This window comes from Uranotaenia lowii, chromosome 3, assembly GCF_029784155.1.
Source record: "Uranotaenia lowii strain MFRU-FL chromosome 3, ASM2978415v1, whole genome shotgun sequence".
Taxonomy (NCBI): domain Eukaryota; kingdom Metazoa; phylum Arthropoda; class Insecta; order Diptera; family Culicidae; genus Uranotaenia; species Uranotaenia lowii.
Window position 1 is genome coordinate 132,035,154 of NC_073693.1, and position 27,407 is coordinate 132,062,560.

Genomic DNA, 27,407 nt, shown 5'->3' on the forward strand with positions numbered 1-27,407 from the left:
GTTGTGGCATCTGAATATAGAATCATCTTTCTTGTTTTTTTTTTGTAAATTTTCTTTTCGACAAAATGAAAATTTATATTCTTGGAGAAAGAATGACAGAATTGAAAATTGATAAAGATGGATAGATAAGTTTTTAGAAAATTTACAGATGTTGAAAAGAGCCAAGGATTGAAAAACTCATTCAAACGAGCGACGGATTTCGCTCCGATTTTTGCTCATAAAAATGCCCTGCAACCCGAATGAGGTGTGAGCGAGAATCTCCTGTTCTCACGAATCAAGCCCGACCAAAACGAAAACACGACCAAGGCTCCTGATTCCTTTTTGCCTTGCTTCCTTCTCCGCACACAAAATCTAGCATCATCCCGACGATTGCGTAGCAGCGAGCCGATTCATGAAACTTATTACCAACCCGCTCATGAGCCGTGTTAGTAGTAATGGTATTATTCTTTCCCGTGGAAAAATGTTCGTCCCTTTGCAAAGCTTGAGCTTGAACAAACACTAACAGCAACAAAGATGACGCCAAGCCGTGTTGGCCAAAAGGAATCGAAAATAAGAAGAACAGTGTGCATACGGCCGGCACATCCAATCCATTTTAGTGATGTTATTATTCTTTTCAGGCAAATATGCCGAGCCAAAAGAATTGTTTGCTTCTTGCTAGTGCTGTTATTATTGCTTTCTACGAAAGGATGTGCGTCAATTTTTGAAGCTACAAGCTTGAGGGAATATCAATAACATCAACAGCAACAGTGTGCACTTGTGTAGGCCAAGCCAATCTTTAAACGATCGGTGCCCGTACGGTACGGACGGTTTGTCTCTGAGAAGGACGAGCAGAAAGACTCCTTTTTCTTTTTTTCTTCCTACTTTTTTCTTCTGAACTGGCGTACTTCTTTCCATAAACAGACAGCAAGCTCGGTATCAAAATTCTCATGAAGCAAATTCGAGTCTGTCGTGATCCCGCACCCAAAATAATTTAGAAATTTATTATACGGGATTTTTCACGTAAACTAAGCTTTTGTAGCATCCCATCGATTCTACGTATGCTTTGTAGTAACTACTATACTTCCATATAACTGTCACATGAATTTCACGTAAAGTCTAGGTGAATGGGCTTGAATCATTTTTTTGAAATTTTCTCAAGCATGTTGTAGTAGATTCCTATAGGAAAAGGGAATTTTCGTCAGTTAGCTAACTTGATTTTGTTTGGATGCAGCAGCTCAAGAAGGGTTAAGCGTCGGAAGACAAGCAGTACACCACACAGGATGTTCTGCGGGTCCCAAACACGAAAAATACAGATCCGAGCCTCGGCAGCAAGATGGTAAGTGTGGATTGTTTTCCCTGTCGAAATTTAATTTAATGTAAGCTGTGGTTTTTGTTGTTTACAGCTTCGAAGAAAGCTTCAAGAAACCCGTTGGGAAGACGAGGAAGGGCCGTGAGAAGACGCCTAAGCACCAAAGTTTTCATCTACTGATCCTAACAAGGTAAGTTATATATCATTTTAATGATTCTGTTTTTAATTGTTAAATATTTTCCATTTTTTACAGGATTCAACAAACCAACTCGATGGAAAGAAGTTCCGGAAATGTGTTTTCAATTCAATAATAAATTAAGTGTAGTGGCAGTGTGAAGAATTTTGAAAAAAATAAATTTAATTTATGATGAAATTCAATTTGTTTTCATTTTACTGCCAGAAGTAGAAACGAAAAAATAGTAGAGAGGATCCAAATATCATTTCCGTATTAAACACATTTCAAGTAGCTTTCGTCTTCATAATACGTTAATCGCATTAAAAATTCACGTAAATTGAACGTGATGTCCATAGAACAAAATTCCTATTGGGGGAGCGTTTACTTATTTTATTCGTACAAGTTACGTGAAAATCAATTGGATAAAAATTATGTAGTTTTTCACGTAGCAACGACGTGCAGATTATTTTGGGTGCGTTTCTCAGACTCGCTCATGAATGTTTTTTAATACGAGCAGCATAGAAACCGTCGTCGTAGAATCGTTTTTGATGCTGTTCGTGATTGTATTGAACACAAACGAATAGCGAGCCGGCGGCGAAGCATTTTCGTGTGCGTTTCGAGGAGTGAGCGATTTTTATAGTCCTTGAAAAGAGCGAAAGCGCATTTTTGCGAGGAAAACTTATTAACCTACACAATACTTTACCCCGCAACATTTCATTATATAGGAGAAGCAGGGCCGGGATAGAAGTATCACTACCTTAACCTATACAATGAAATTTGGTTGATCCGAAGCTTACATGTGGTGAATATTTATACTCCGGACGAGCTTTCCTCACAAAAATGCGCTTTCAGTCTTTTCAACATCTGTACATTTTCTCAAAACTTTTCTATCCATCTTTATCAATTTCCAATTTTGATGGTATTCTATCTCCAAGAATGAACTTTAGGGATGAATCATCCCAGAGGATGAAAATCCCGTACAAAAAAAAACAAGAATAAACATTTACAAAAACAAAAACAAAATAAAATTTACAAAAATCAATTAAACGGTAGTCAACTTATCTCAAAGATCATCTTTCGGAAAAAAAACCCCTAACGTGCTATTGTGTTTAAATTTGATTTGAATTTTATTAAAAAGTACACTTATTTGATATTTACAAAAAACTATTCATGTTTTAAAATTTTTTGGAATTAAATATAAATTTTTCCTTAGAGTTTCCAGCCAGGGGAAGAATTTTATCAATAGTATTTCCCGTACCTAAAAAGAAAATTAATTTGTAATATACATAAGTTTAAAATTCTAAGCTCAAATAATTTACCAAGCGTAATCCATTCATCCGGCAAACCAGCGTCTTTACGGGCCGCCTCTAGAGCATAACGCAAAGCGTTTAAGGCCGATATAGCTAAATTATAAGCCGGTTCACCGGTTGCTTTCGACCCAAGTACCCCGACCGGATTGGAAGCCTTTTTGAGAAATCTAATTCGAAAATCCGTTGGAATATCTTTCGCCCCGGGGGGTTTGTAGTTCCAAGACCGATTGTTGAGTAGCTCTCCGGTAGCTGGGTCATAGACAAGTTTTTCAGTTAAAAGATACCCGATTCCCATAATAAAGGCTCCCTCAATTTGACCGATGTCGACACCCGGGCTCAGACTTTCGCCAGTGTCTTCTAGGATATCTACTCGAGATAAGCGTATCGCTCCGCTAAGAACATCTAGCTCGACTTCGGCGCAAGCTAGGGCCGATACATTGTATACGGAAAAGTTATTAAGATTGGTTGCGTAATGGGCCGTGAGGCTGATGTTGGCAGCGAAACATGCATGGGCAAGAGCTTCCCAGGACAGGCTAGGGTTCATTTCACGGATCGGTTTGATTCTGTCCATGAGCATTTGACAGGCGTTGATCACTGCACTAGCTACGTTTTCGCTGCTGCTGCTGGCCACTTCCACCGTTCCGTTCGGAGAAGTTATGCTTGATATACGTTTAATGGAAATTTTCTCTTTAGGAATTCCTAAGGTGTATGCGGCCACCTGGACTGCTTTAGTGTTGATACCTTGGCCTAGCTCCACACCACTATGAGTTATCGAAACTGATCCGTCTAAATGGTGTATCGACACGAGGGCATCGAAATTTCCATAATAGACGACGGGGTGTATGCCAGGGACAATGGCTATTCCACGCTTTCGCCACCTGTTTTGTTGGTTAAATTTTTCTATTTCTGTTTTTCGCTTGTGATAATCAACATCTACTACGAATTGAGCCAGCAATTCGGTCATTTCACTGTTTGCTGCTGGGATATTGGCAAGCCGTACTGCCACAGGGTCTAGCTTAGATTGGTGGGCTATGTGATCCATTATAGTTTCAATAGAAAATATGGCTTCGGCAAAGCCTGGGGATCTCAACCAGATGTTACTGGCTGTATCGGTTATGCCTCCGTATGGAGTTAGTTTCCAGGTGCTGTTATCGTAACAATTGGCCAAAGCTACGCGGTAAATGAAATCTAATGTCTCGTTGGTAGAGCTACCTAAATCATAGGTAAAATTGTTGATTAGTTTTAAAATTTTCCCTTGTTCATCCACAGAGACTTTATAATCCACCATCAATCCTTGGCGTTTACCCACAGTTGTCATATTGCCTTCCAAAGACATGATGAATCGGACAGGACGTCTAGTTAGATGGGCACCTAAGGCACATGCACCAGCAATCCAGGCGCTACGAGTCATTTTGGCTCCAAAACTTCCTCCAACTCTGGTACAGTAATAGTTGATGGTGTTTTGCGGAATTTTCAGGACCTCCGAAATCGTGAGCTGTACTTGATGTAACCATTGAGTTGAGGTGTATACATCCATCCCGTTGTCTTCGGTAGGCACACAAATACAGAGTTGGTTTTCCATTGAAAAATGAAATTGACCTTCCAGACGGAACGTTCCGTTGGCTTCGTAACTACCGGTCGTGCCGTCGTTAAAAGCTGGCCCTGTGAAGCCGTGAGGTAGTTCAATCAAACGATCCTTCGCATTGGTAGCATATATATCTTCCAAAGTTGCCTTAACTTCCTTTTCCATTTTTTCGCTGTATTCGATTTCAATCAAACTAGCAGCACGATTTGCAATATCGAATGATCGAGCTAGGACAATTCCTACCGGTTGCCCATGATACAGCACGTACTCGCTACAGAATATCTCCTCCGGATCGGTGCGCAAAGTAATTCCCCTATTGAATCCCAAGGGAAAATAATGATTCCTGCCGTTGTAGAAGGGCATAAAATCATTTTTTCCCGGAATATCTTTTGCCGAGAAAAATGCTTCAACCCCATCCATTTGCAATGCTTTCCCAGGATCTATCCTTACAATTCGTCTGTGCGGTTTGGTGGCAATTACAAAGGAAGCGTAAAGTTCGTTCGTAAAACTAGGTAAATCATTGATATATTTTGCCTCCGCCGATGTTTGAATGAGACCTTCGACCTTCGGAATCGACTGTGAAACCGGCCACTTCTGAGGATAAGTGTCAAACAATTGCGATCCGGAAGATAGAGGACGCTCAATCGGGACGATCCCGGAAACAAATCTCGGATCGACCAATCCATCCTCATGACATCCAATGCTTAAGAACAGCCGATACAACATCCCCAAGGCAGCCAACCTTCGAAACTCGGGCGATGGATCCGGCAGCACCCAATCAAAGGTCAGTTCCGATTCCAGTGCTCCCAATGCGCGTTGCAACGTTTCATTCGATCCAAACTGCTTTCCCAACAATTCGCTTTCCGTCTTGGTAGCGTGAGTGAACTGTAGAAGGAAGGAATCAATTAACAATACCTTGATGAAAAATGCATTCAAATAAACGAGGTGTATGAAAGTGAGTCGGCCGCCTTACGGTTGGATGAATTCCGCCGAAGCAGATGCTCGCATGTTGTATCGTTGGTGTATCGTGGTTGTCGATTTTCAGAACGAACGCCCCATTGACGAGCGCTATGGCGTTCTGGGCCCGGGTCTGGACGGAATACGATTGGAATCGGAACAGCTTTGGGTCCAGCGGTAGAAGAGCGATTTCCGTGAGCACTTTCCCTTTCATGTTGTAGCGGAGAAACTGTAGAGGAGCGACGACGTCAACGGTGTTATCGGGAGATACTGTATAGGGAACAGAAAATAAAGAGCTTACACAATAAAATTTCTTAAAAGTCTTTGGAAAAATAGAAAGCATCGAAATTTACAATTTTAGCAAAAATAATAGCTCAAGTTGTAGAAAAATTATTCCCTTGACTTATAAGTTAAATTACCTGACAGAGGACCAAGTTAGTTCAAATCCTTTATAAATTATTTCAATAGAAAATAAAAGAAAAATTGCCTGCCAATGAATTTATTTTTTGTTGTTCACTTAAGAGATGAGTACAGCTTTCTTAATTGTGTTAAAAAGTGTTACTTTTCAATGCTGTTTTCATTTGGAAGGAAATATTATTTACAAACCGTTATTTTGAATAATTAAATTGGTTTTCAAGGAATTTTCCCGGCATAGCAAAAAATTGCAGCGCGATACAAAAATCATTTTTCCAGCACTCGACGTAATTATTCAACCCGGCAAGCCTAGTCGGATAAATTTAATAAATAATAATGATAAATTAATGACCGATTGAGATCAAAATTTTCATGGGGCCTTCTGCTAGGTGAAGAAATAATTTAAAACCTCTAGCCTCAAGGTTTAAATTAGAGTGCCTAATCCCAGGATTATTTTGAGTAAAATTTTGAGAAAATCCGAAACCTAGCAAAGGCTGAAAAATCCTGGAAATTCCCGAACCCAATAAATTGAAATAAATCAGTAATACACACCCTGTTCGTTTCTGGCAACATTCGATATTGGCAACATTCGATTTTGGCAACATCCGATTTTGACAAACACCATAAATACTTTTTATGCTCTTGAATGTTAATAAAATTTAACAACAATAACAAAAAAATTTAAAAAATATCTATGAAGCACTCAAATCAAGATTTAAATTCCAAAAATTTAAAAACAAATATAAACGAAAGAATAGAAATGCCAAAGAGTATCTAAAAAAAGATTCAAAATGGCAAAAAATAACAGACATTCTAAACATAACAAATAAAAGTTATATGAGCTTGTGATATAGCTCAGTTGGCAAGTCTGTTGTCTCCTGAGCAGATGTCCACGAGTTCGAGCCAAGAGTAAACATCAAACACAGTTGTACCGGATAAGTTTTTCAATAACGATCCGCCAACTGCAACGTTGATAAAGTCGCGAATGCCATAAAAAAGGTAAAACGACTGTAATCGAAACAACATAAAAAAAATTTATGAATATGTCTGAAACATGATAAAATATAACAACAAACGACTAAAAATTATCAAAAAAATATGAAAAATTGAGTTCATAACAACAATAGCAAACAGCAAGGAAAAGGGTTTGTTAAACTTTGATATGTGGTAGACTAGAAATTTGTTTTATAAAAACTAGTCAATACGTTGAAATAGATAAAAAAAATCGTTCGAAAAGTGAAAAACGACAAGGAATCTGTAAAACCAAACAATTCAATATAGAAAGGTTACGTGAAAAATCGGAATGTTACATTATATTTTGCCTCACTCACCACTAAGAACTTCCGTTTCACAAACGGTTGGTAGTAGAAAAATAATCGGCAAGAATTGACACCTTTTGAAACAAATGGAGTTATCTGAAAATTTACGAGATTTGACGAATAGTCTGCGGTCTAGCAAATCGACTTTTGTCGATCGTAAACTATCGGTTAATTTTGTCAATGGTTTGAAAATTTCCAACTCAATTTATTTTCGAACCAGTCTTGTATTTTGTTGAAGGTTTGGGGTTTTTTTTTCTTATTTTGAGCTTCAGGTATCAGGTATCAGAATGGGGGTAGGCTTAATAGCGGCACGTTATCCAAACATACGGGAAAATTGTGCCTAGCCTTTTTTTATCCAAGATTTCATCATTTACCTGAGAAACCTGAAAAACCTATAAAAAGAAGAAATAAATTCAATCTATTTAAGATGGCATAAAGCCTTTCCACTAGGGATTATTAGCATTAAAGCTCTTTTCTACATTCGGTAAGGAATGATAGAATGTTTTTTAAGTTCAATTTCTTAAACTCAGATTCGCTTGAAGCGTAAGATCCCAGAGTACGAAAACGTAGTCTGGCAAATGAGGGACAGTTACATATAAGATGGAAGGGATCTTCCACATCTGATTCACAACTACCACATACTGGAGATTCAGCACGCTGAATGTTGTGCATGTGATAGTTGAGTTTACAATGACCGGAGAGTGCTCTGATCAAGATGCTGCAATGAGATTTATTTAAAGTTAATAAGTAACTCGATATGATTGGAGATGGTTTTTCTAAAAATAATTTAGTTTGACGACAAGTGTCCAACTCTTCCCAGCATCGTTCATGCTGGTTAGAGGACCAAGTTTGAATTTGGTTTCTAAACCAACATGGCGATATTGGGACAGCCGGCTCTGGTCCGTAAAATTCCTTTTCCGACCCAGCTCTAGCGAGTTCGTCGGCGCATTCGTTTCCATTCGTTTCGTTAATCCATTGCCTTCAACAAGTTCTTCGATTGCTTTCCGGCATGCGATTACCAGTTTTGATCTAGAACTGGAAGCACTGAGTGATTTGATAGCTGCTTGGCTATCTGAACAGAAATAAATTGTTCTGAACATAATCTTCTTTTGAAGTGCAATTTGCACTCCATACATAATAGCATATCGCTCAGCCTGAAAGACTGTACAATATTTTCCTAGAGGTTGAGCATATTCTATGTTCAACTCGTGACAGTAAATTCCTGCACCTGCACGGCCGTTTGATAATGAACCGTCAGTATAGAATACAACATGAGAGAACATTTGGTCCTCTACGAAACCTGATAACCATTCTTGAGGAGAAGGAAATTTGACTTTAAACCCCATGTAGGGAAAACTACTCGAGAGTGTTAAATCGTTTGGCGCTAGATTAAACAATTGTTTAATCGAACTAATACAGGCCACACATTTGTAGGACTCGATGATCTTTCGATATTTCCTGACAGCCAGAGACCAACTGCCTGTAGACGAAAAGCACATGAGAAGGCTTCCTGTTTTAGGAACAAGTGTAGAGGTTTGATAGAAAACAGAGCCTCTAGTGCTGCAGTAGGAGTTGTAGTGAACGATCCGGACATCCCCAAAAGACACATTCTTTGAAGGTGATTTAGTTTAGTCCGAACTGTTGCAACTTCTTCTTTCTGCCACCACACTAGACACCCATAGGCCAGAATTGGTCTTACTATTGTGGAGTAAATCCAGTGAATATGTTTGGGTTTGAGTCCCCAGTTTTTTCCTGATTGCACGTCGGCATTGTCCGAAGGCCATGCATGCTTTTTTGATTCTGAATTCGATGTGATCTGACCAGTTTAATATGGAGTCAAGAATGACACCCAAATATTTAATTTGATCAGACACGGTGATTTCGGAACCATAAAACAGCAGAGGGCGCACCCCGCGGGTGATACGTTTTTTAGTAAATAATACAGTATTAATTTTTAGAGGATTAACTGACAGTTCTACATGAGAACACCATCGTTCAACAGAGCGCAGAGCTTGTTGCATTATATCAAATAATGTGCTTATGCACAAACCTCTTTTTTTTTTTTTTTTTTTTTTTTTAATGGCCCGCCACACTCCCCCACACCAAAAAACTCAACTGAGTCCCCTGGTAATGGACACTTCAGTTCTCAACATGTCTGGCAGCAAAAGTTTACAAATAAACGCGAGCAAAAAATTTAAGCATGTTGAGAACACAAAATATATTTAATGCGAGGAAATGTATATTATGATTAAAGGATTATTGTAGAGAAGGGATCTCAGTGGAAAAAGGTTTCCTTTTAAGAGATCCTTCTTGCTTACTTAGTAAAATTAACAAATAACAGAAAAAAAATATTTTTTAAGAACATTACACTACTGCTTAATCATTAAAGTTCAAAAGTTTTAAATTACAAATTAAAATGAGAAATACAAATTAAAAATATTACAAAAAAAAAACTGGCATGATGATTGGTTGTTATAGGTTCAGCGTTTCCTTAAGATGTTGTATTAGTTTCGTTTTAAACATGTTACGGTTTTGAGAATTTTTTATTTCTTGCGGTAAAGAATTATATTTAGTAGGTCCGGTAAAAGATATTCTACGCTGACCAAAGGCCGAGCAAGATCTACTGCATTGTAAATAGTTTGATTGTCGGGTATTGTGGGTGCGCGGTACTACAGTGAATTTCAAATTACGAGAGGTATCAGTGGAACGAAGATTATCGAACACAAAAATCATTGTTTGCAAATCACAAAGCTGAGTTAAAGGCAATATATTGTGCAACGTGTCTGAGTATAGTGCTGATGTCGGATAAAGCAAAGGCAAATTTAAAATAGTTTTCAGGCATCTGTTTTGTAAGGTCTGAAGCCGAGATAAAGACGATATAGAGGCCCTGCCCCACACAGCTATCAAATAATTTAGATGGGAATGTATGAGCGCATAGTAAAGCTTGAAAAGAACATGACGTGGTACAAATTGTTTAATTTTCCACAGAACTCCACAAAACGAGGACACTTTCCTTTGAATATGAGTAATATGGTTATTCCAAGAAAGCGATTCATCCAAAAGTATGCCTAAATACTTAAACTCATTTACTTTTTCAATGGTACTCCTTCCAACCAATGGATCATTGTGTGGAGGTACAATTTTTCGTGCTGAGTGGAACATCACATATTTAGTTTTCGAAAAGTTCAATGACAAAAGGTTGCTGTTGAAATATTGAAGTAGCAATTTGAGGTCTTCCTCCATATTCCTTATTATTGTGTTAGGATTTTTGTCAGGGTAAAAAAGTGCAGTATCGTCGGCAAATAGACGAGGAGTACCATGTAAGGGAAGCTTGCTTAGGTCGTTGATATATATCAGGAAAAGTAATGGTCCAATATTACTTCCCTGTGGAACCCCTATTTCAACTTTTTCAAGTGCACTGCTGGTGTTATCAATCGACACGAATTGCTTTCGATTTGATAAGTAGCTTCGAATTAATTCATTGGCTACACCTCGTATACCATAGTACTCTAGTTTGGTCAGGAGTATTTTATGATCTAAAGTGTCAAACGCCTTTTTTAAGTCCAGAAACAGACCACCAATGATATTCTTGGAATCAATATTTTCGATAATTGAGTCAACTAATTCGCATATTGCAATCAAAGTGCTGGACCCAGATTTAAAACCATATTGTCTACAATAAAGTATATTATTGTCATTGAGGAATTTATTCAACCTCACTGTTAATAGCTTTTCAAAAATTTTGTTAAAAACACTCAAAGTAGATATCGGTCGATAATTATTAACGTTGGCAGAATCTCCTGACTTAAAAACTGGTATGACCTTCGCGGTTTTCAAACAATCGGGATATTCTCCATTTTCTATTATGATATTGAAGCATTGTGAGAGTATATTTCCAAAAAACTCAATGTTGGATTTGAGAAGTGCTGTAGGTATCTTATCAGGTCCACAACTTTTCTTATTTTTTAATTCCATAATAATATTTTTAACTTCATTTGGATTGGTAGGGTACAAAAATATTGAGTTGGAGTTTCGTTCCATATAGGAAAAAGTGTTGAAGGAAGAGTTCTTAGGAATCTCTCTAGCTAGTTCTTTTCCAACATTTGTAAAGTGATTATTGAAACTTCGACAAATTCCAGGATTGTCTTCAATACGTACAGCAGAAGATAATCATCTGCGAATCCATAGGTTGGTATTCCACGGTCATTGAGTTTTCTCAACAAGCCGTCTGCAACTAGGTTCCACAAAAGAGGTGATAGTACACCTCCCTGTGGGCAACCACGTGTGCTAACTTTTGTAATTGAAGCCTGTCTTAAAGACGAATTAAGATTCCTGTTACTTAGCATTGCGCTAATCCAGTTAGTTATAACACTAGGCACTCCGTGAAGTGGTGCCGCATCCATTATTGATGTAAACGAGACATTATCAAATGTTCCTTCTATGTCTAGAAATGCTCCTAGACATGATTCTTTCTGTGAAAAACTATTTTCAATATTATGTACTACGTTGTGCAGAAGAGTTAATGTTGATTTTCCTGTTTGGTATGCATGTTGTGTCGCATTAAGCGAATGTTGGACAAGACATTCTTGCTTGATATGATGATCAATTAAACGTTCAAGTGCTTTTAATAGAAATGAACTTAGACTAATAGGACGAAAGCTTTTGGCTTCGTCGTATGATGATCGTCCCCCTTTAGGGATGAATTTCACGGCTATCTACCGCCAAAGTTTAGGTATATATCCATGAGCAAAACTGCTTATCATTATTTTTCTTAATATGTGTTTGAAATGATCGAAACCTTTTTGAAGCAAAACTGGAAATAAACCGTCCCTTCCAGGAGATTTGTATTGAGCAAAACCATCGATTGCCCATTTGATCGATTCTGTAGTAACTATTGTCCGAGCAAAATGCAAGGAATCTAGACTTCCAGAAAAGAACTTAGGCTCTATCGATGAATCTTGATCAACACATCCTGGAAAGTGAGTATTGAATAGACAACTTACTGTTTCTTCGTCGTTTGATGTATAATCACCACTAGGGGTTTTAAGGTATGAAACCTGATAATCTTTTGATTTGGCTAAGACTTTATTTAACCTACTTGCTTCGTGCAAGCTTGAAATGTTTGTGCAGTAGCTCTGCCAACTTGAGCGTTCGGCAGCTCTTGTTGCTTTCCGGTAAGCTCTGCGAGCCAACTTGAAAGCATCAAAACCTTCCGTGCGCCTTTGGTTCCAAGAGCGTCTGCAGTTTTTTAGTAATTTACTGAGATTTGAGTTCCACCATGGTGTACTGTTTTTGTTGAATTTCAACGTTCGTAAGGGACACGCTTCTTTATAAGAATTTAAAATAATTTCGGTGGTTTTTGCAACCACTTCATCCAACTCAGAAGGAGTAGTAATTTCAGGTGTATATCCATGATATTTAATAGCAATATGCTCCAAATATAGGTCCCAATTAGTTGTTCTTGGGTTTCTGAATGTAATTGTTTCTAAAAACTCACCTGAGTGTTCAAAATAGATAAACCTGTGGTCAGAAATCGATTCTTCGTTAGGCACATGCCAATTTGAAATTTCCTGAGAAATTGTTCTAGAACAAAGTGTGATGTCAATCACCTCTTCTCTGTCACACCTAACAAAAGTTGGTTTATTTCCTACATTAAGAATTTCTAAATCAGTGCTGCTTAAATATTCCATTAAATTTAAGCCTCTCAGATTGATATCTGAGCTACCCCATACAAAATGATGGGCATTGGCATCACAGCCAATTACAAGAGGTATATTTTGTGATTCACAGAATGAAATGACATTTTTTAAATCACCCGTAGGGGATGATTGTTCATATGGTGAGTATGCTGAACAGTAGACGTATTTTCTATCAGGCAGCGAAACCTGAACGACGCAAATATCTCTTGTTGTTAGATTGGGTATAAGTGTTGCATTTAAAGAATTGTTTATCAATATACATGCACGAGGCATTATTCGGGCATTAGTCATTCCAATTATACTGAACACAGTAAAGTTTGGTTTGAGCAAATTCTCTAAGTAAAAAGTTCCATTTCGGAAATAGGGTTCTTGGACCAAGGCGATTGATGCAGTTCCATTAAGGATTAAACGACATAAGTTCAGTGTAGCGGTTCTTTTGTGCTGCAGATTTATCTGTGCAACCTTAATAGAAAGCATTTCTATCAAAGAATTGCACACATATTTCCATCACACACAAGAACCTCTGCACCTTCATATCGACGCATGAAGCGGTGTATCCCATACAGGATGAAAATTTTAAAATCGTGTGTATAATCTGAATCCCACGAGTTGCCAGGAAAAATACGGCCCTTTGCACAAGTGCCTGGCTATAGTACAGACCTTAACAACGTTCTGTTTAAGACAAGATTATTATACACCCTCCTACCCCCACTTTGGGGCCCGCAGGTTTGGGGTTTGGGGTTTTTTTTTCTTATTTTGAGCTTAAACCAATGTGTCTTTTAAGGATCATTTTAGTAGTCGACTCCTCATGCTACGCGTTCAAACTTGAAGAACATAGGGGAGAAAGAGAACACTTGATCCCTGGGGAAACTTGATTCCTTAACTATATCTCAGAACAGGAATGCCATACAAATATAAAATGTTCTACAAAAATGTGCCAAATAGGACAAAACAACAGAACTGTTTTCTCAACAAATTTTAAAAATTTTACTTATCGAGTTATTGAGCTTTGTTTCATAAATTTAACAAAATTTTATTTGAATATCTTTTTATATCACTTTAAAATGTTTTTCACATGAAAAAATTATAATAAAATATTCATTCCAGTATGTCAATCGTTAGAGTATAATATGAACTTAATAATGCTATACTTTCAAAGCAATAATAAACTCTAATTTTCTTTTTAAGATGAAGTTATCCAAAATGTATGTTATGGGCAGTGATGGTTTGAATCATTTGACTTAATTTTGAATCATTTGCTTATAACTTCTTTTGAAAACATTTTTCCCAGAAATGATGTTCTAAACTTTAGTAGAACTAGATCTTAGCTGCAACTTTTGTGACCAACACAAACCTGTATCTCTTATGCCTTATGAATGAGAAATCGAAAAGTTTAAATTTTTGAGCAATGATCGTAATCACAATCATTTGGATTAGCGGGTTGGATTAAATCCTACAATTCATACCAGATTGAAGATACATATTTATGACATACAAGAAAGTTGTAGCTTAGATCTGTATCTACTAAAGTTTAGAACATCATTTCATGGAAAAATGTTTTCAAAAGAAGTTATAACCAAATGATTCAAAAATAAGTCAAATGATTCAAACCATCACTGGTTATGGGTATCGTTGATCTCTAGAGTCCTAAAAGATATGTATGTGTTTTTCTTCTGGATGAATCGTGATCATTGGTTATCATGAAACTACTAATACCTATCTGTATGTATGTATGTATGTATGTATGAATCCACCTTGGGTTTGCGGCAGCGCCGCGGTTATGGCCAAAAAAATAACCCACGCGTCCATCTTGCTTACCACACAATATAGCTATAGCCGCCCAATGAGACTTTCAAAGGAATAGAATCATAAGCAGAGGCACTTACGGTATCCAGGGTTATAAGAGAAAAAAAGTCTCGAGAAGCTATAACCATAATGCTGACTAACCAAGATAGCATGCAAGCTATAATCCCGCTCCCAAGGCTTCCGAAAAAAGAGTGCGTCCTTATTTTACAAAAAGTAATCAAATACTATGTTTTCCTCAACCATGCCAAATTCCCTTGACATCAATTGAGGAATGTCCGGTATTCGAAACGGGTAACAAGCACATACAGCTACCCGCTCCTTTTGCAAAACGAGGATACCCTGATGCCCCAACCCTAGTTGATTGAATATTTTTTATAATACAATGTAAAATCTAATATATAAAGATGAGTTGGACTATATATGTTTGTTTGTTTGTATGCACCTTATACAAATCCACACCGCTGAACCGATCAGCTTGAAATTTGGTACAGAGATGTAGTTGAACCAGGGTAAGGTTTTAGTAATAGTTCTGAGCCCCTCCCACCTAAGAAAAGGGACCCTCCCATACAACGTTCTATTTTATTCCCACGAACCAAAAGTCATGGCACCCATTTTGGCAGCCGATTTTCGTTTCCTTTGGCGGGGTTTTTTTTTCACCATCATTATGGGCCGAGCATTAGCAACGACCATTCAAAGTTCACGTATACTGGAAAGCAAATCAAAGCTTGCTGATCATTGAAAATTTGAAAGGGGGAATTTTGGCGGGTGTTTTTATTCCTTCTTCTGTTCTAAGCACGTGGTACTGGTAGGAGATATTTGAATGCAATAATGAGCCTACATTTTGGATTGAAAGATACAACTAGCCTGTTAGAAATATATTGAATAGAATTGTAGTGATTTTCAAAGTGCTCCCTACCACCGCAGGGGTGCTTTGAGAGTCTACATAAATATACAGTGAACTGAACAGTGAACAGTGAATTGACTTCTTCAGCTGAATGAACCGATTTTCATAAATTTCAGCTTTTATGAACCAACTATTGTCGAATTTTTAAAATCTCTCATAGAGAAAGAAAACAATAATAAGATTCAGAGTTATAAGTTGAAGGCCTCGATTTCAACGCTTTTATAGCCGTCGGGGAATTTTAACGGGGGATTAGAAAATTGGTCGTGTATTATCTGGAAAAACTTTTGGTTCAGTTGGAAACAAATCCATTACATGAAACTTTAATTAATTAAATCTGAGGTTATCAGTTTTATGCAGTTCTATTTCTTTGGCTAATTTATAATTTTTGAGTCAATTTGTTCAATTCTACCATCCAATTTAGATAAATCTTATAGTAAAACCGTTTAGTACTTCGAATTTAAACAAATGAATTTTAAAATTGATCACACTTCACAAGCATTAATGGGATGAATGTCCAAGAATAGGAACATTGAAATGTAACTCACATATAAAATTAGAATGGTTACTTCGGTTCAGAGGTGGTTTGTTTTCAAAAACTTCAAAAAACTAAATGTGGACCTTTCACATTTAAGACCAAGTACTAATAAAATAGTGTGAAATTAAAAAGCGAAAAAATTACACAAATAGTTTAAAACATGCAATGTGAGTCTTCAACATGGTTTAACCAGATTCAGATGTTTATTTAGAAATTTCAAAGTAGATAAAGGTCTAATATACCATTGTACAGGGAGATCATCCGTCTTGAAAAGTGGAATGATATCCATAAGAGAATTTTATTAGAGGCAGGATGGGAAAGATATCAAAACAATTTGATCATTTGAAGATAACAAATAAAAGTCCAAATCTTTTCAAGCTTCCTAAAAAATGGTGGATGAAAAAAATGTTTATCGTGATGAATAAGCTTTCAAGGGAAATTATTTTGTATGTCTTTTAATTTAAAGCTCATACCTTTAATTTTTTCTATAATATGAAAACGTTAAACACAGTGAATAATCTCAATAAAAAAACTGAACGATGGCCATAGATGCGCAAATTGCTTATAATGATGTAGTTTAATATAAAAATTCTAAAAGTCAAACGACTAATTTTGATTTACGTTTTATGTGAACCCGAGCATAGCCGGGTAAAATCAGCTAGTAATATAATAAAATATAATATAAAACAATGTAATAAATAGCAATATAATATGTTTAATATAATATAATAAATCAAGATTATTTAGTAAACTATAACACAAAATAATATTTTTAATGTTATGAAATAAAATGTACAAAGAATCGATAAAAACATATAAAATATGTCATCCACCGCCTCTGAAAAAATGAATAAGTCACAGGTTAATTTATAGTTTTCATTATATGTGTAATCATTTCTTCATTTCTGAAAGGAAAAGATTATTTTTCGACTTTACAACCTATAAAACGAAATAAATTAATGACATAATATCAATAATAAAAAGCTCTAACCTTGAGTATAATCCTGATTAATACTAACAGTACCGAAAAACAATGTTACTAAAACTTACAAAATACAGAAAAGGTTTTTTTTATGGCGAATGACTCAATATTCGAGTGAATAAACTTTGAACACACGCTTTTATTATGATAAAATATTTTAATCATTTGGAAAAATATTATCTTAGTTATTCCGAATTATGATGATTAAAATATTCTAATGAATCAAACAACAACGATACTGTGATTCTGTGAAGTGTATGTTCTCACATGGTTTGTATATATCAACCATTTATTTCATTCGATTTTTCCGTTTTGAATGAATTAAACTTTTTTCAATTCATTTACCATACTTTTTTGCCTTGCCAGAACGCATACATATGCCATAAATTTTTTTTTCATTTTAAAAATCCTCATAATTATTCAAAAACATTGATTATTTTTTAAAATCGATATTTGATTTCATTTTATGCTGCGAGTGCGAGGATTCGAGTCGAGTCATTCTCGCGTGACTTGAGTTACTTCCAATGATCTATGAAATAAAGCGTTGATGCACAAAATTTGAAAGATGAAATTAAATATTTAAAGCATTCAATAAAATCAAACAATACGAAATGAAATGTATAACAAAAAAAGAAAAAGAAAAGAAATCAATATACATTTATCGGTTCAAAAAACTCAGGTTTCATGCTGCGGGAATGAAGTCTATTGTTAAAACACAATTATATATTCATTTTTAACATATTCAGATCAGCATCTAAATATTTATGCTACATGATTTAATTTTTTTGTTACTATCCAATAAAAATTAGAGATGATTATGAGCTATCTGAAAATGACAAAAATTATCAATTTGAAATAAGTTTAAAAAGAAACCCGCACAACGATTACAAAGCCTAAAAATTACAAAAGTTGTCAAGAAATTACTTCAAAACTGTCATGTTGTAAAAATGTACTAGAATTCATTTTTCTGCCTAACTTCAATCAGAAAATTACAATCAGTCGGTATTATTGCGAGACATCTGAAATAAAAGGGTATAACAAGCTAATAGATACGTTTCTGGTTTACATCGACGATGATTGATGGTTTAACATTAGAAGAGAGAAAAAATCCGTATCATGTGCTATGAAAAACAATTTACGAACGCCCTGTTAATATTTGTAATCAGAACTTCTACTACTTACCGCCAACGCGTCTTAGCAGCATCGGCAGTGAAACGAAACCGCACAGCTGAAAATGTGTATGTAGAGTCGCATAAATTGATTTTTTTTATCTTGTATTTAACTCATTTTTAAAGGGTTATGAAAATTTCAATTTTATTTTTATACGGGTTCATACAGATAATGGCTTCACCTATAAAGAAAGAAGACGCTGTGGATAATAATAGCATTATAACAGGATTCATTAATATTCTAGGATGACTTCCAAATGCACTAAACATCCAATAAAATAACGACGATATTACCAATTTCTGGTTTTCCGTGCTGAAAAGTAAAGGTAACTTGTATTACACATACATACATAACAAGCCCTACGGCAGTCATCCGAAGAGGCTAAAGAGGAGAAAGAGAATAAAATTGGACAGCCCTCTCTGCTCGAATAAATCTTCAAGTGCTTGCCTTGATCCTTTAGCAAACACCACTTTCTCAACTTAATTTACTTTACGTATGCCGGGTGCACCAACGGTAAACCTGATGATAAAACTAATGATAATCTGCAGAACCAGTCAAAATATGTTAAAATTATTAATGTAAAATAATTATTAAAATTGATATTATTCAAAAATGTTTAAAAAAAATACAACGAATCCAAGGTTTCATGCTTCACGCCAGCTGAGGTGTGCTGGAAATGCAAAATTTCAATTGAATCATATTTATTTTATAGAGAAAAGAAAATTGATTTAGATGATGTGATGTTGAAATCCACTGAAATAAAAATACTTAGCTTTGGTCCTGAGTTGATTTTTAATCTCGAGCAGAGGCAGCATTGTGTCGAATTCTCTTTTTGTTGTTGTTTATCATCGACCTATCCGTACCGTCTCACACTCATAATTATCAACCCCGTTTCCTCATTATCATCTGGCCCCATCAACGTGCCAACATTATTCATTCACTAACACTTACTAAAACACTCTCTCCCATTCCCATATGCTATTGTACTCACTTCATGACGAAGAAAATCATTGAGTCTTGAGCACACGCACACTTATTGATGTGATGATTATGATGATTTGCATAGCCATTTTTTTTTCTCGCATCTACTTTCCAATTCCCAAGAATAGTCTTTATGGCTTTTTGACTTTATATTTCGAAACTACTCTATCGCGCAGCACACCCCAGCAAACCACACACTTTCCGTTTGTTCCCCCATCCAATACGAAAATAACAGCCACCACCTCACGAAACGCTGATTAACTTTTCTTTTCCCGTATTCTTTCAAATCGAACATCAAATAATCACATCCAACCAGTTAAAGCTTTAAACCATTCATCCTTTCTTCCTTTTGTTGTGGTAAACGTAAAATTCACTTTAAAATCAGCACACAATTAAAATTTCCACTTAAGCAGACCAGATTGACGCGCACGAAAAACTGGCGCAGCAGCATAATGCGGAGCGAAAAAAAAAACTCGACCGTTCGGCTTGAAACTCCGATCGCGAATGATGAAACTACTAATACCTACTAATAACTTATGTCTATCCAGTAGTTATCTATTAAAAAGGACTAAAAATACTGTATTTTTCTAAAAACTAGAAAATAACGCCTTAAAGTGTGCAATGAATCTATGGTAGTAGACTAACTTTTAAATTTGTCTTTGTCTGATACTTACAAACTGTGAAATGAGAACTGATATGGCAAAAAATTGTCAACGAACCTTTTATCTTCTTTTTTTCACTGCAGTGGTACTGATATACTTTGTTTTTTAATTCATATTCTATTCTTTTACACAAATTAACTTGCAAATAATTTGCATTAGCGTAGTATTATATTTAAACGTCTACTTCATGAACTATGAAAAAAGATTCGGTGGAAATAGCTTCGTTTACTGGTAGTTTGTGAATTTATCTCAAAAAACGTTTTTTAAAAATATTTTTAAGTTTAAAAAAAATGTAAAAAACTATTTTTTACTTTTTTATATTTTAATTTTCTTGGGTTATATAATTGCTCAATGAATTTTTGAGGCATTAAAATAGTTTGGGAAGTTTTATAACAATTATGGGCCGGATTAAGCCATCGGAAGGCTCGGGCCAGTTATTCTGGGTGAGATGAATCGATTTTTTTTCATATGCCATCTCAGCGAACTCATCATTTTTTCAACATTCGATGGAACTGAAATGAGTTCAACATATTTTCTTCAGAAAGGCCAGAAAACGTATTTTAAAGTTGTGATCCCAAATTAATTCAGAAGGCAGTACAGTAGTTTTTCGATTTTATCACGGTCGAAAAATATTTCACCGTGAATATGGCGAAACCGTGAATTGGGCGAAGCTAAAAATTAAAGTGGAAAAAGCATTTTTATTGTCTTTAATCAGTAATTTTTAATGTTTTCAGTAGTGAAAACGTTTTGTATCAATAAATTTTGATTATAAGATGTAATTATCAAAGATTACTAAACACATAGGATCGATTTTTAGTTCAAATTAATCTCTAAAGTAATTTTTAGATTTTTTCTTGAAATAAAACCATGTACAATATCAATTTGATAGTCTACATCTAATTAAAGGGAATTATTTTGTTTTTATGGAAATTTAACAGTATTATGTCGATTTTGAAAAAAAGTTCAATTAAAAATACATCACAAAATTTTCTCCTGCAAATTTCAAATTTTAATATTTTAATCTTCACACCTTTGATAAACCAAAAAGTTTACCTTTTTCGAAAAATATTTTGAAATTTGCTTAAATTGGACCTTTAAAGTGTGTTTCTCGAAATTTATTATACAGGCAGATTTGTTTTTCATATGCAGAAAAACAAAAATCTTAGTCCTTTTTACATATTTTAAGGCAAATCTAGCAGAATTTCACTTTTATCTTCCAAATTTATCCTTCAGGCAATACTAAAGGCTGTCCAATCAGGATTGCGCATGCCACCCTTTCAAATACACAAATCATACAAAGAAATCAGTGACACCAACTTCTTTTCAAAAACGCTTAAATTCACCCACATCTTTATATGATTCACATAACCAAAAAATTTACTTTTTTAGAGCGGCTAACCGAGCACAAATAACAACACTGACATTATCGTGACGCTGAAATACTTAAGTCGATTATTCCAAGTGTTTTTAGAATCCAAATGACGATTTTAAACACTTTACCGCTAAACTAAGCAGTTCAATAGCATTTTCATATTATTGAATACCTATATACCATAACATAAAATATGAAAAACATCATGAACAAAGATGTTCTACGCTTTTGAACGAAAATTAAGGTCCTGGAAATAGTTTCTGAACGATTTCTAATAAAGCGTGATAAAATCGAAACAATAACCGTGATAAAATCGAGCGTGAATTTGGCGAGTATTGATAAAATCGAACAGTGATATAATCGAAAAACTACTGTACCGTCAAACGGGGAATCATGCAACAGTGGAGTTAGATGCAACATTTGTTTACCACTCACATCCCTGTATTTTAAAGTTTTTCATTTTCATTAAAAATTTAAAAAAATCTCCAATAAATGTACAAATTTTACCATTTTTCGATGCCGTAAACAACTTTACCCAGTATGAAGGATTGGCTTAATGATATCACCTACAAACTTTTTCCGGTTTGATCATCCTGTACCAACATTGGTGGTGTAAAAATATGTTTTGAGCAATCACCAATTTTTTATTTATAATTTTTTTTTTATAATTTAGTTTCCTGTCTGGGGTAGCAGGCAACAAAATTTAAAACGAAGAGACACCTTGTAAATCTCGTTCCCATGTGCTGGAATATGACTGTTTTGCATCACGCGTTTGTCAACAAATTTCATTCATCAAAACATTTATTTTTATGATTACAGAATTTCAGCTAGTAGAATTTTTTGCAGTATTTTTTACCCCTAAATGTATGCAGCATCATAATGTTCAGTAAAAATATTTTCAACGGATCCAAAACTTACTGAAATTTTTGTTTTTTTCTGCGTAAAGAGTTTTATCGCATCAAAAATTTATCAAAAACAATAAATTTATATACGTTTTCATTAGATTTTTCATTTCAAACTAAGTCTGTTGCAAGTTACCCCATTTTCTAAGTTTAGTGAAAATCGAAATGTTTTTTGAAAATTAAAAATAACTGATTGAACAAATAATTTTTCTAACTACGTCAATTTGATGTCCCACTAACTTAAAAACTTTTGATGCATAAAGCGTATGATTATGGGTTTTTAAGAAGCCATTGAAGTTGAAAAGTGTTGCATGTTGCCCCAGTTTCCTCAAATAATAATTGTTGAACCATCAAGTGCAAACATCGCGAAACAGTTAATCAGTTGATCGGAAATGGTAACTCTTATTTGAGCTCTTGAATGCAAAAATTAATTCGCAATTTATTCAGTAACTCTAAACTTCTCTGTTTTGGAAAAAATCTAAGATAAACAAATAAATGTTGGGTCTAACGGGTATAAAAAAACACCATTTTCACGATTTTTTTTTCTAGAGCTATCGTTCAAACAAATGTATTCAAATTGGCTGTTTGAAGTAAAAACTACGATTTTTCACTTAAAAATCCGCCATTTTTCACCTCTAAAATCTCCCCAAAGTAAAAAAATCAAAAAAGAAAAACGTTGGGGTCTGGTATTTCATATGTAGAAAATATGTTCCAAATTTGAAAAGAATCGGATAAGTAGTTTCCAAATGACGATGTCCACGGACTTTAAAAATGTGCTTTCGAGAAAAACGCGTTTTAAGTTTTGCTTCAATTGACTTGAAAATTTGACAAAACATTCTTGAAATGTTTTACAATAAGAAAGTAAAAAAAAATCGATTTTTTAAAGTGTTAGACCCTACCCCCCCTTAAGCAAAAACGGGTTTTGAAATTGATTAAAATCGAAAAAATTTTCATGGTGGAAATTGAGAAACAATGTGTACATCAAGTTGCAGTGCGTGCATAACAGATCAAGATGATTCAAAGACCATAAGAGCTTATTTCGTTGTGCTCAAAAATTATAATATTTTCGTCACTTAAGAACCCAGCTGGTTTTTTTAATATCTCTGTGAAAATGATAAGGAGATTCCATTTGTTGTGAAAAATTAATACTATATGAAGTACGAAAGAAATCCTCATGAAAATTTATTTAAGAAAAAACGTACTTTTGTAGTAAAGAGGAGTTCTTATTATGCACCGGGTGCTCGTTATACCCTTATCTCGCCTAATGACGATTTAAATTTTCAATTACGAAAAAGATCATGAGATCAAAAATTAAAAACAGAAACTTTTCTGGAAAAGTTTTTCTCAATATGACAAAAGTTGTAATCTTTAATTCTAATTGGTGATAAGATGTTTAAAAACACAGAATCGACAATTAAGTAATTCAGTTATTATAAAATCAAATAAGGAATCCAAATAAGTTGAGTACCTTCAAAAATTATATCGAGTTCCCAATACTCAGAAAAATCATGAAACTGGAGGAACACCACAAGACTTGAAAATCTCAATGAATTTAATCTCTATCTTAAAATCTAGGAGAAGACAAGTTTAGAAAAATATAAATTTGTGTTTAAGGAATCACTCATGGAAATTCGCAAATCAACTTCGAGAATGTTTTTTATGATAAACATAATCTGAGAATAAGCGATCAATTGGAAAATGATATGCTGAATTAGGGTTAATTATTTCAGCGAGGATAATTATAAAATAGAAGTAGCTCAGAATCAATAACAAAAGACTTTGGTTCTATCAGCTGGAAAAGTTTCTATTGGAATTTCAAATCTTATACAGGATTTGGAATAGAAATTCAAAGGAGAAACTCAGTATGCGATTGCACAATTTTAAGCAACTACAATAGTTTTTTTTCCCATTCTTGTTGTTTTTTCTCTAAATTGATTATCGGAACATTTAATTGCATTACTTTTGCATATGCTCATCCTGGAAACTTGGAACATGCTTATCCTTTTTAAGTAGGCATTCTAGATTGTCCATTTTTATTTGTTTTATGTCCAGCAAAGTTTAAGAAAACTCCTAATTTCGAATGATTTTCAATGCTTTTCTATCACTATGCTTGAGTTTTTTTTTTAAATTTCAATGATTTAAGGTGTTTCTTCTTACTTTCAATAATCTGCTTGGATTTTTTCGTTGAAAAATAATTTAAAATCAAATGTCTAGATTTTGTGTTGAAAATTATTTGACCAGCCCGCTTAAATGCAGGAACAATTCTGCAATGTCTATCCTAGGTAAGAGGCCTCCTTAACATATATTACAGTGAAATTATTCGAGATTTTGTTTCAGGTGCCCCCTTTGGTGTTATATTCCAATTTTCTAGTTTTGTTTTCCATGATTTCTAGAACTTTAAGTAGTATAATTAAGGAATGTACTTTTTTCTCCCTCGGGAGGGCGAGGCAATTGGGGCCCTCCCTTAATCCGGCGTTGACAATACTACTTCCTTAACATACAGTAGGTATATCATAAAGATAAAGTCATAAACATAAGGTTGCGTAAAGTGCATGTAGTGGTTAAATAATTTTTTTTTTCGTCAGATTTTCCGATTTCCGGGATCGTCAAAATGGCCGGGAAATGGACACTCAGGTTTAGATTCGGAAGCATATTCCTATTTTGAACCACCCGACCCTAGAGTACACCCAATTTGAATGTAGGCCTTCAAACGTATAAAATAGGTTTGACAAATATAAAGTTAAGACATCGTTATTGATGACTTCCTGAAAACTTTTCAGGTTAATAAAAGGGATCCCACTGATCATAGTATCCACAGTTCACGCTAGATACCCAAAACATCCTCTTTCTCAAATTCTTACCAATGGTTATCATTGCGCCGACTGCTTCAAGTATGATGAAAATATCCGAAGTAAACTGCGGATTTTGATACTTCAAGCACAAATTCCCCGCCAGCGTTCCAACATTGCGAACTGCCGTATGCGCTACCATTTCCATGTGTTCAGCAATTTGCAGACAGTAGCTGAAGTTAACATCATTAGAGGCTGCCTCGCGCAGCACATCAATGAACTCCGTGAAGGTAATGTTGGCACCCACGGTCAGCTTTCGTTCAATTTTGTAACCACGCAATTCTTCCACCAAGTTGACATCAATAAACACCTCCAAGTCGGGGCTTCTTCGATACACCCCATTGCCAGTGTTGCCAGCAACCAGCATGTAAGGCCTGTTGCTTTCTGTTTTCAATATCGATAGAATATCACTTAACGAGCGCGCTATGTACCACACTTTGTCATCTTTAAAAGTAAATTTCACGGGTTCACTATTTTCGGACAAAGTGTTTTTTGGACAGCTAAAGTAACACCCAGCTGAACGTGTTCCATTACATCTCGGTTCCAAATCCTCTACATCTTGGCAAACACTACGCAGTTTTTCGTCAGCATCACTGGCAAAAGACTTGAATGTATCCAAAATGGGTCGGTATCCGGTACAACGGCAGATGTTGCTATCCAAGGATTTTTCAAGTTCTTCCATCGACGGTCTAGCGTTTGGATTGCCACGCAACTTACTGAACATACTCATCACAAATCCGGGACTACAAAATCCACACTGACTTCCATTGAACATTGCTAGCCTCCGCTGAATGGGATGATAGCCATCGGCCCGCGAGCCCAGCCCTTCCGCGGTAAGGATTTCCGTTTCATGGCAGGAAAAGATCGAAATCAAACACTTGAAATAATTAGTAACAATCGATGCCCAAATTTAGGTCAATTTAAAACACTCACAGAATTGGCAGAGTAAGAAATTCTTTCATGTGTTACGGGATGCTTCTTGGTGATATTAACGATGCAAACTCCACATCCCCCCTCGAGACACATAAACTTGGTCCCACTGAGATGAGCATGATTTCTGATGAAAGTGGTAAGTGAGGTGTCCGCTGGAATATCTTCCGAAACTGAAAACAATTGAATTAATTATTAACTACGTTGAATTACAAAAAAATGTCTTAAACTAGTATGGAATGAAGCCCACTTGTTTGCTGCTTAACCCACCTTGATACAGTTTTCCATTAATGGTAAAAACGATGCTCATCCTTCTGTCGAACTATGTGTGTACTCGCAAGCACCATTGAGCACTGACTGACCGAGGTTAACTTGAATTAGTTTTCCATTTTTCGTTTGCTCTCTTATGGCTTTGAGGCTTATAACTAGAAACATTTAATGATCATGTTTTTATTTCGCTAAACCATTATTGATCATTGCCATTGACGGTATAAAAAATTATACAATGTTTACATTCAATTTACCTTTCAATATCATGAAGCTAGTCTGATTGGTTTGTAACTAAACTTTCGTTTCAGTTAATTCGAACATAATAATGTTATTCTCAAGAACAAAAATTTATGTTCAAAGACCCATCTACACTTCTCGTGGGAATGAACGTGAAAAATCTTTTTTCGTCAATAACTCAATTACGCGACTAAAAGAGATTTGTACAATGGTGGAATCGATGGGGAATTATCACAAGATGTGTAAATAGGCCTTAAGCAGCAACTTTAAACTTATTTTTTGTCCAGCTTAATGTCTAGCCAAGGTTGCCGAAGAAAAAATTGTGTTTTTGAGAAAAAAAAATCTAACTTTCTGTGATTTTACCCAACAGTTCCGGAATGGTTTTTCTGTGATGCGATTTCCTTCAATTTCATTGAAAACTCATGATAAATTGGGTCTTTTTTACATTTTAGTTAAGAAAAATCAATTACCATTACCAATCTTATCATACTTTGCTAATTCAAAGTTAGAAATCTAAATTTAATAATGGCAAAAAAAACTATAACTTTTAAAATCCATTCAAAATTTCCAAATTCTGTGAAATCTGTGAATATTTCAAAATTCTGTGACACAGATTCTGTGATGAAAATACGCTCATAACTCTGTGAAATTATAGATTTTTCTTTTAAGAGGAGAAATCACCATGAATTTGTTTTATGAAATGAATTTGCGGCTTTATCGGTGAGGGTTAAAGAGTTGAAATGAAAGACGGATAGAAGATCAGAAAAAAATTCTAAGGTGATGAAAAGAGCGAAGAGCATTTGAAATAGAAGCTTGACCACATGCTAAATTCTTTGTCCCGCATCAATTAACTGTATTGAAGAAGTAGTACCCAATAGAGAAGGCACTATATTTTTCGATACAGTTAATTATGGATGGTTCGACCGCCATGTGAGTGTGCACATGTGCCGAACGGACAAAAAATTTAGCATGTGGTTGCTCTGTTAAGTCTTCTATTGTGCGATATCGTTCCATCGATGGCTAGGTAGATTTCTTATTTTCGTTTTGTGCGGATGTTCCA

General features: G+C 35.2%; 1 protein-coding gene across 1 annotated transcript; it reads right to left on the minus strand.

Annotated features, from left to right (window-relative positions):
• Positions 1 to 1,791: 1,791 nt before the first annotated feature.
• On the minus strand, positions 1,792 to 26,150 carry LOC129752626 (probable aldehyde oxidase gad-3). Its single transcript, XM_055748402.1, has 7 exons — positions 26,111 to 26,150; positions 25,844 to 26,013; positions 25,445 to 25,787; positions 24,923 to 25,354; positions 5,332 to 5,585; positions 2,783 to 5,243; positions 1,792 to 1,829 (listed from the first exon to the last, which is right to left on the minus strand). The coding sequence occupies exons 1-7, from the start codon at positions 26,148 to 26,150 to the stop codon at positions 1,792 to 1,794; spliced, it is 3,738 nt and encodes a 1,245-aa protein (XP_055604377.1).
• Between the last annotated feature and the right edge of the window lie 1,257 nt (positions 26,151 to 27,407).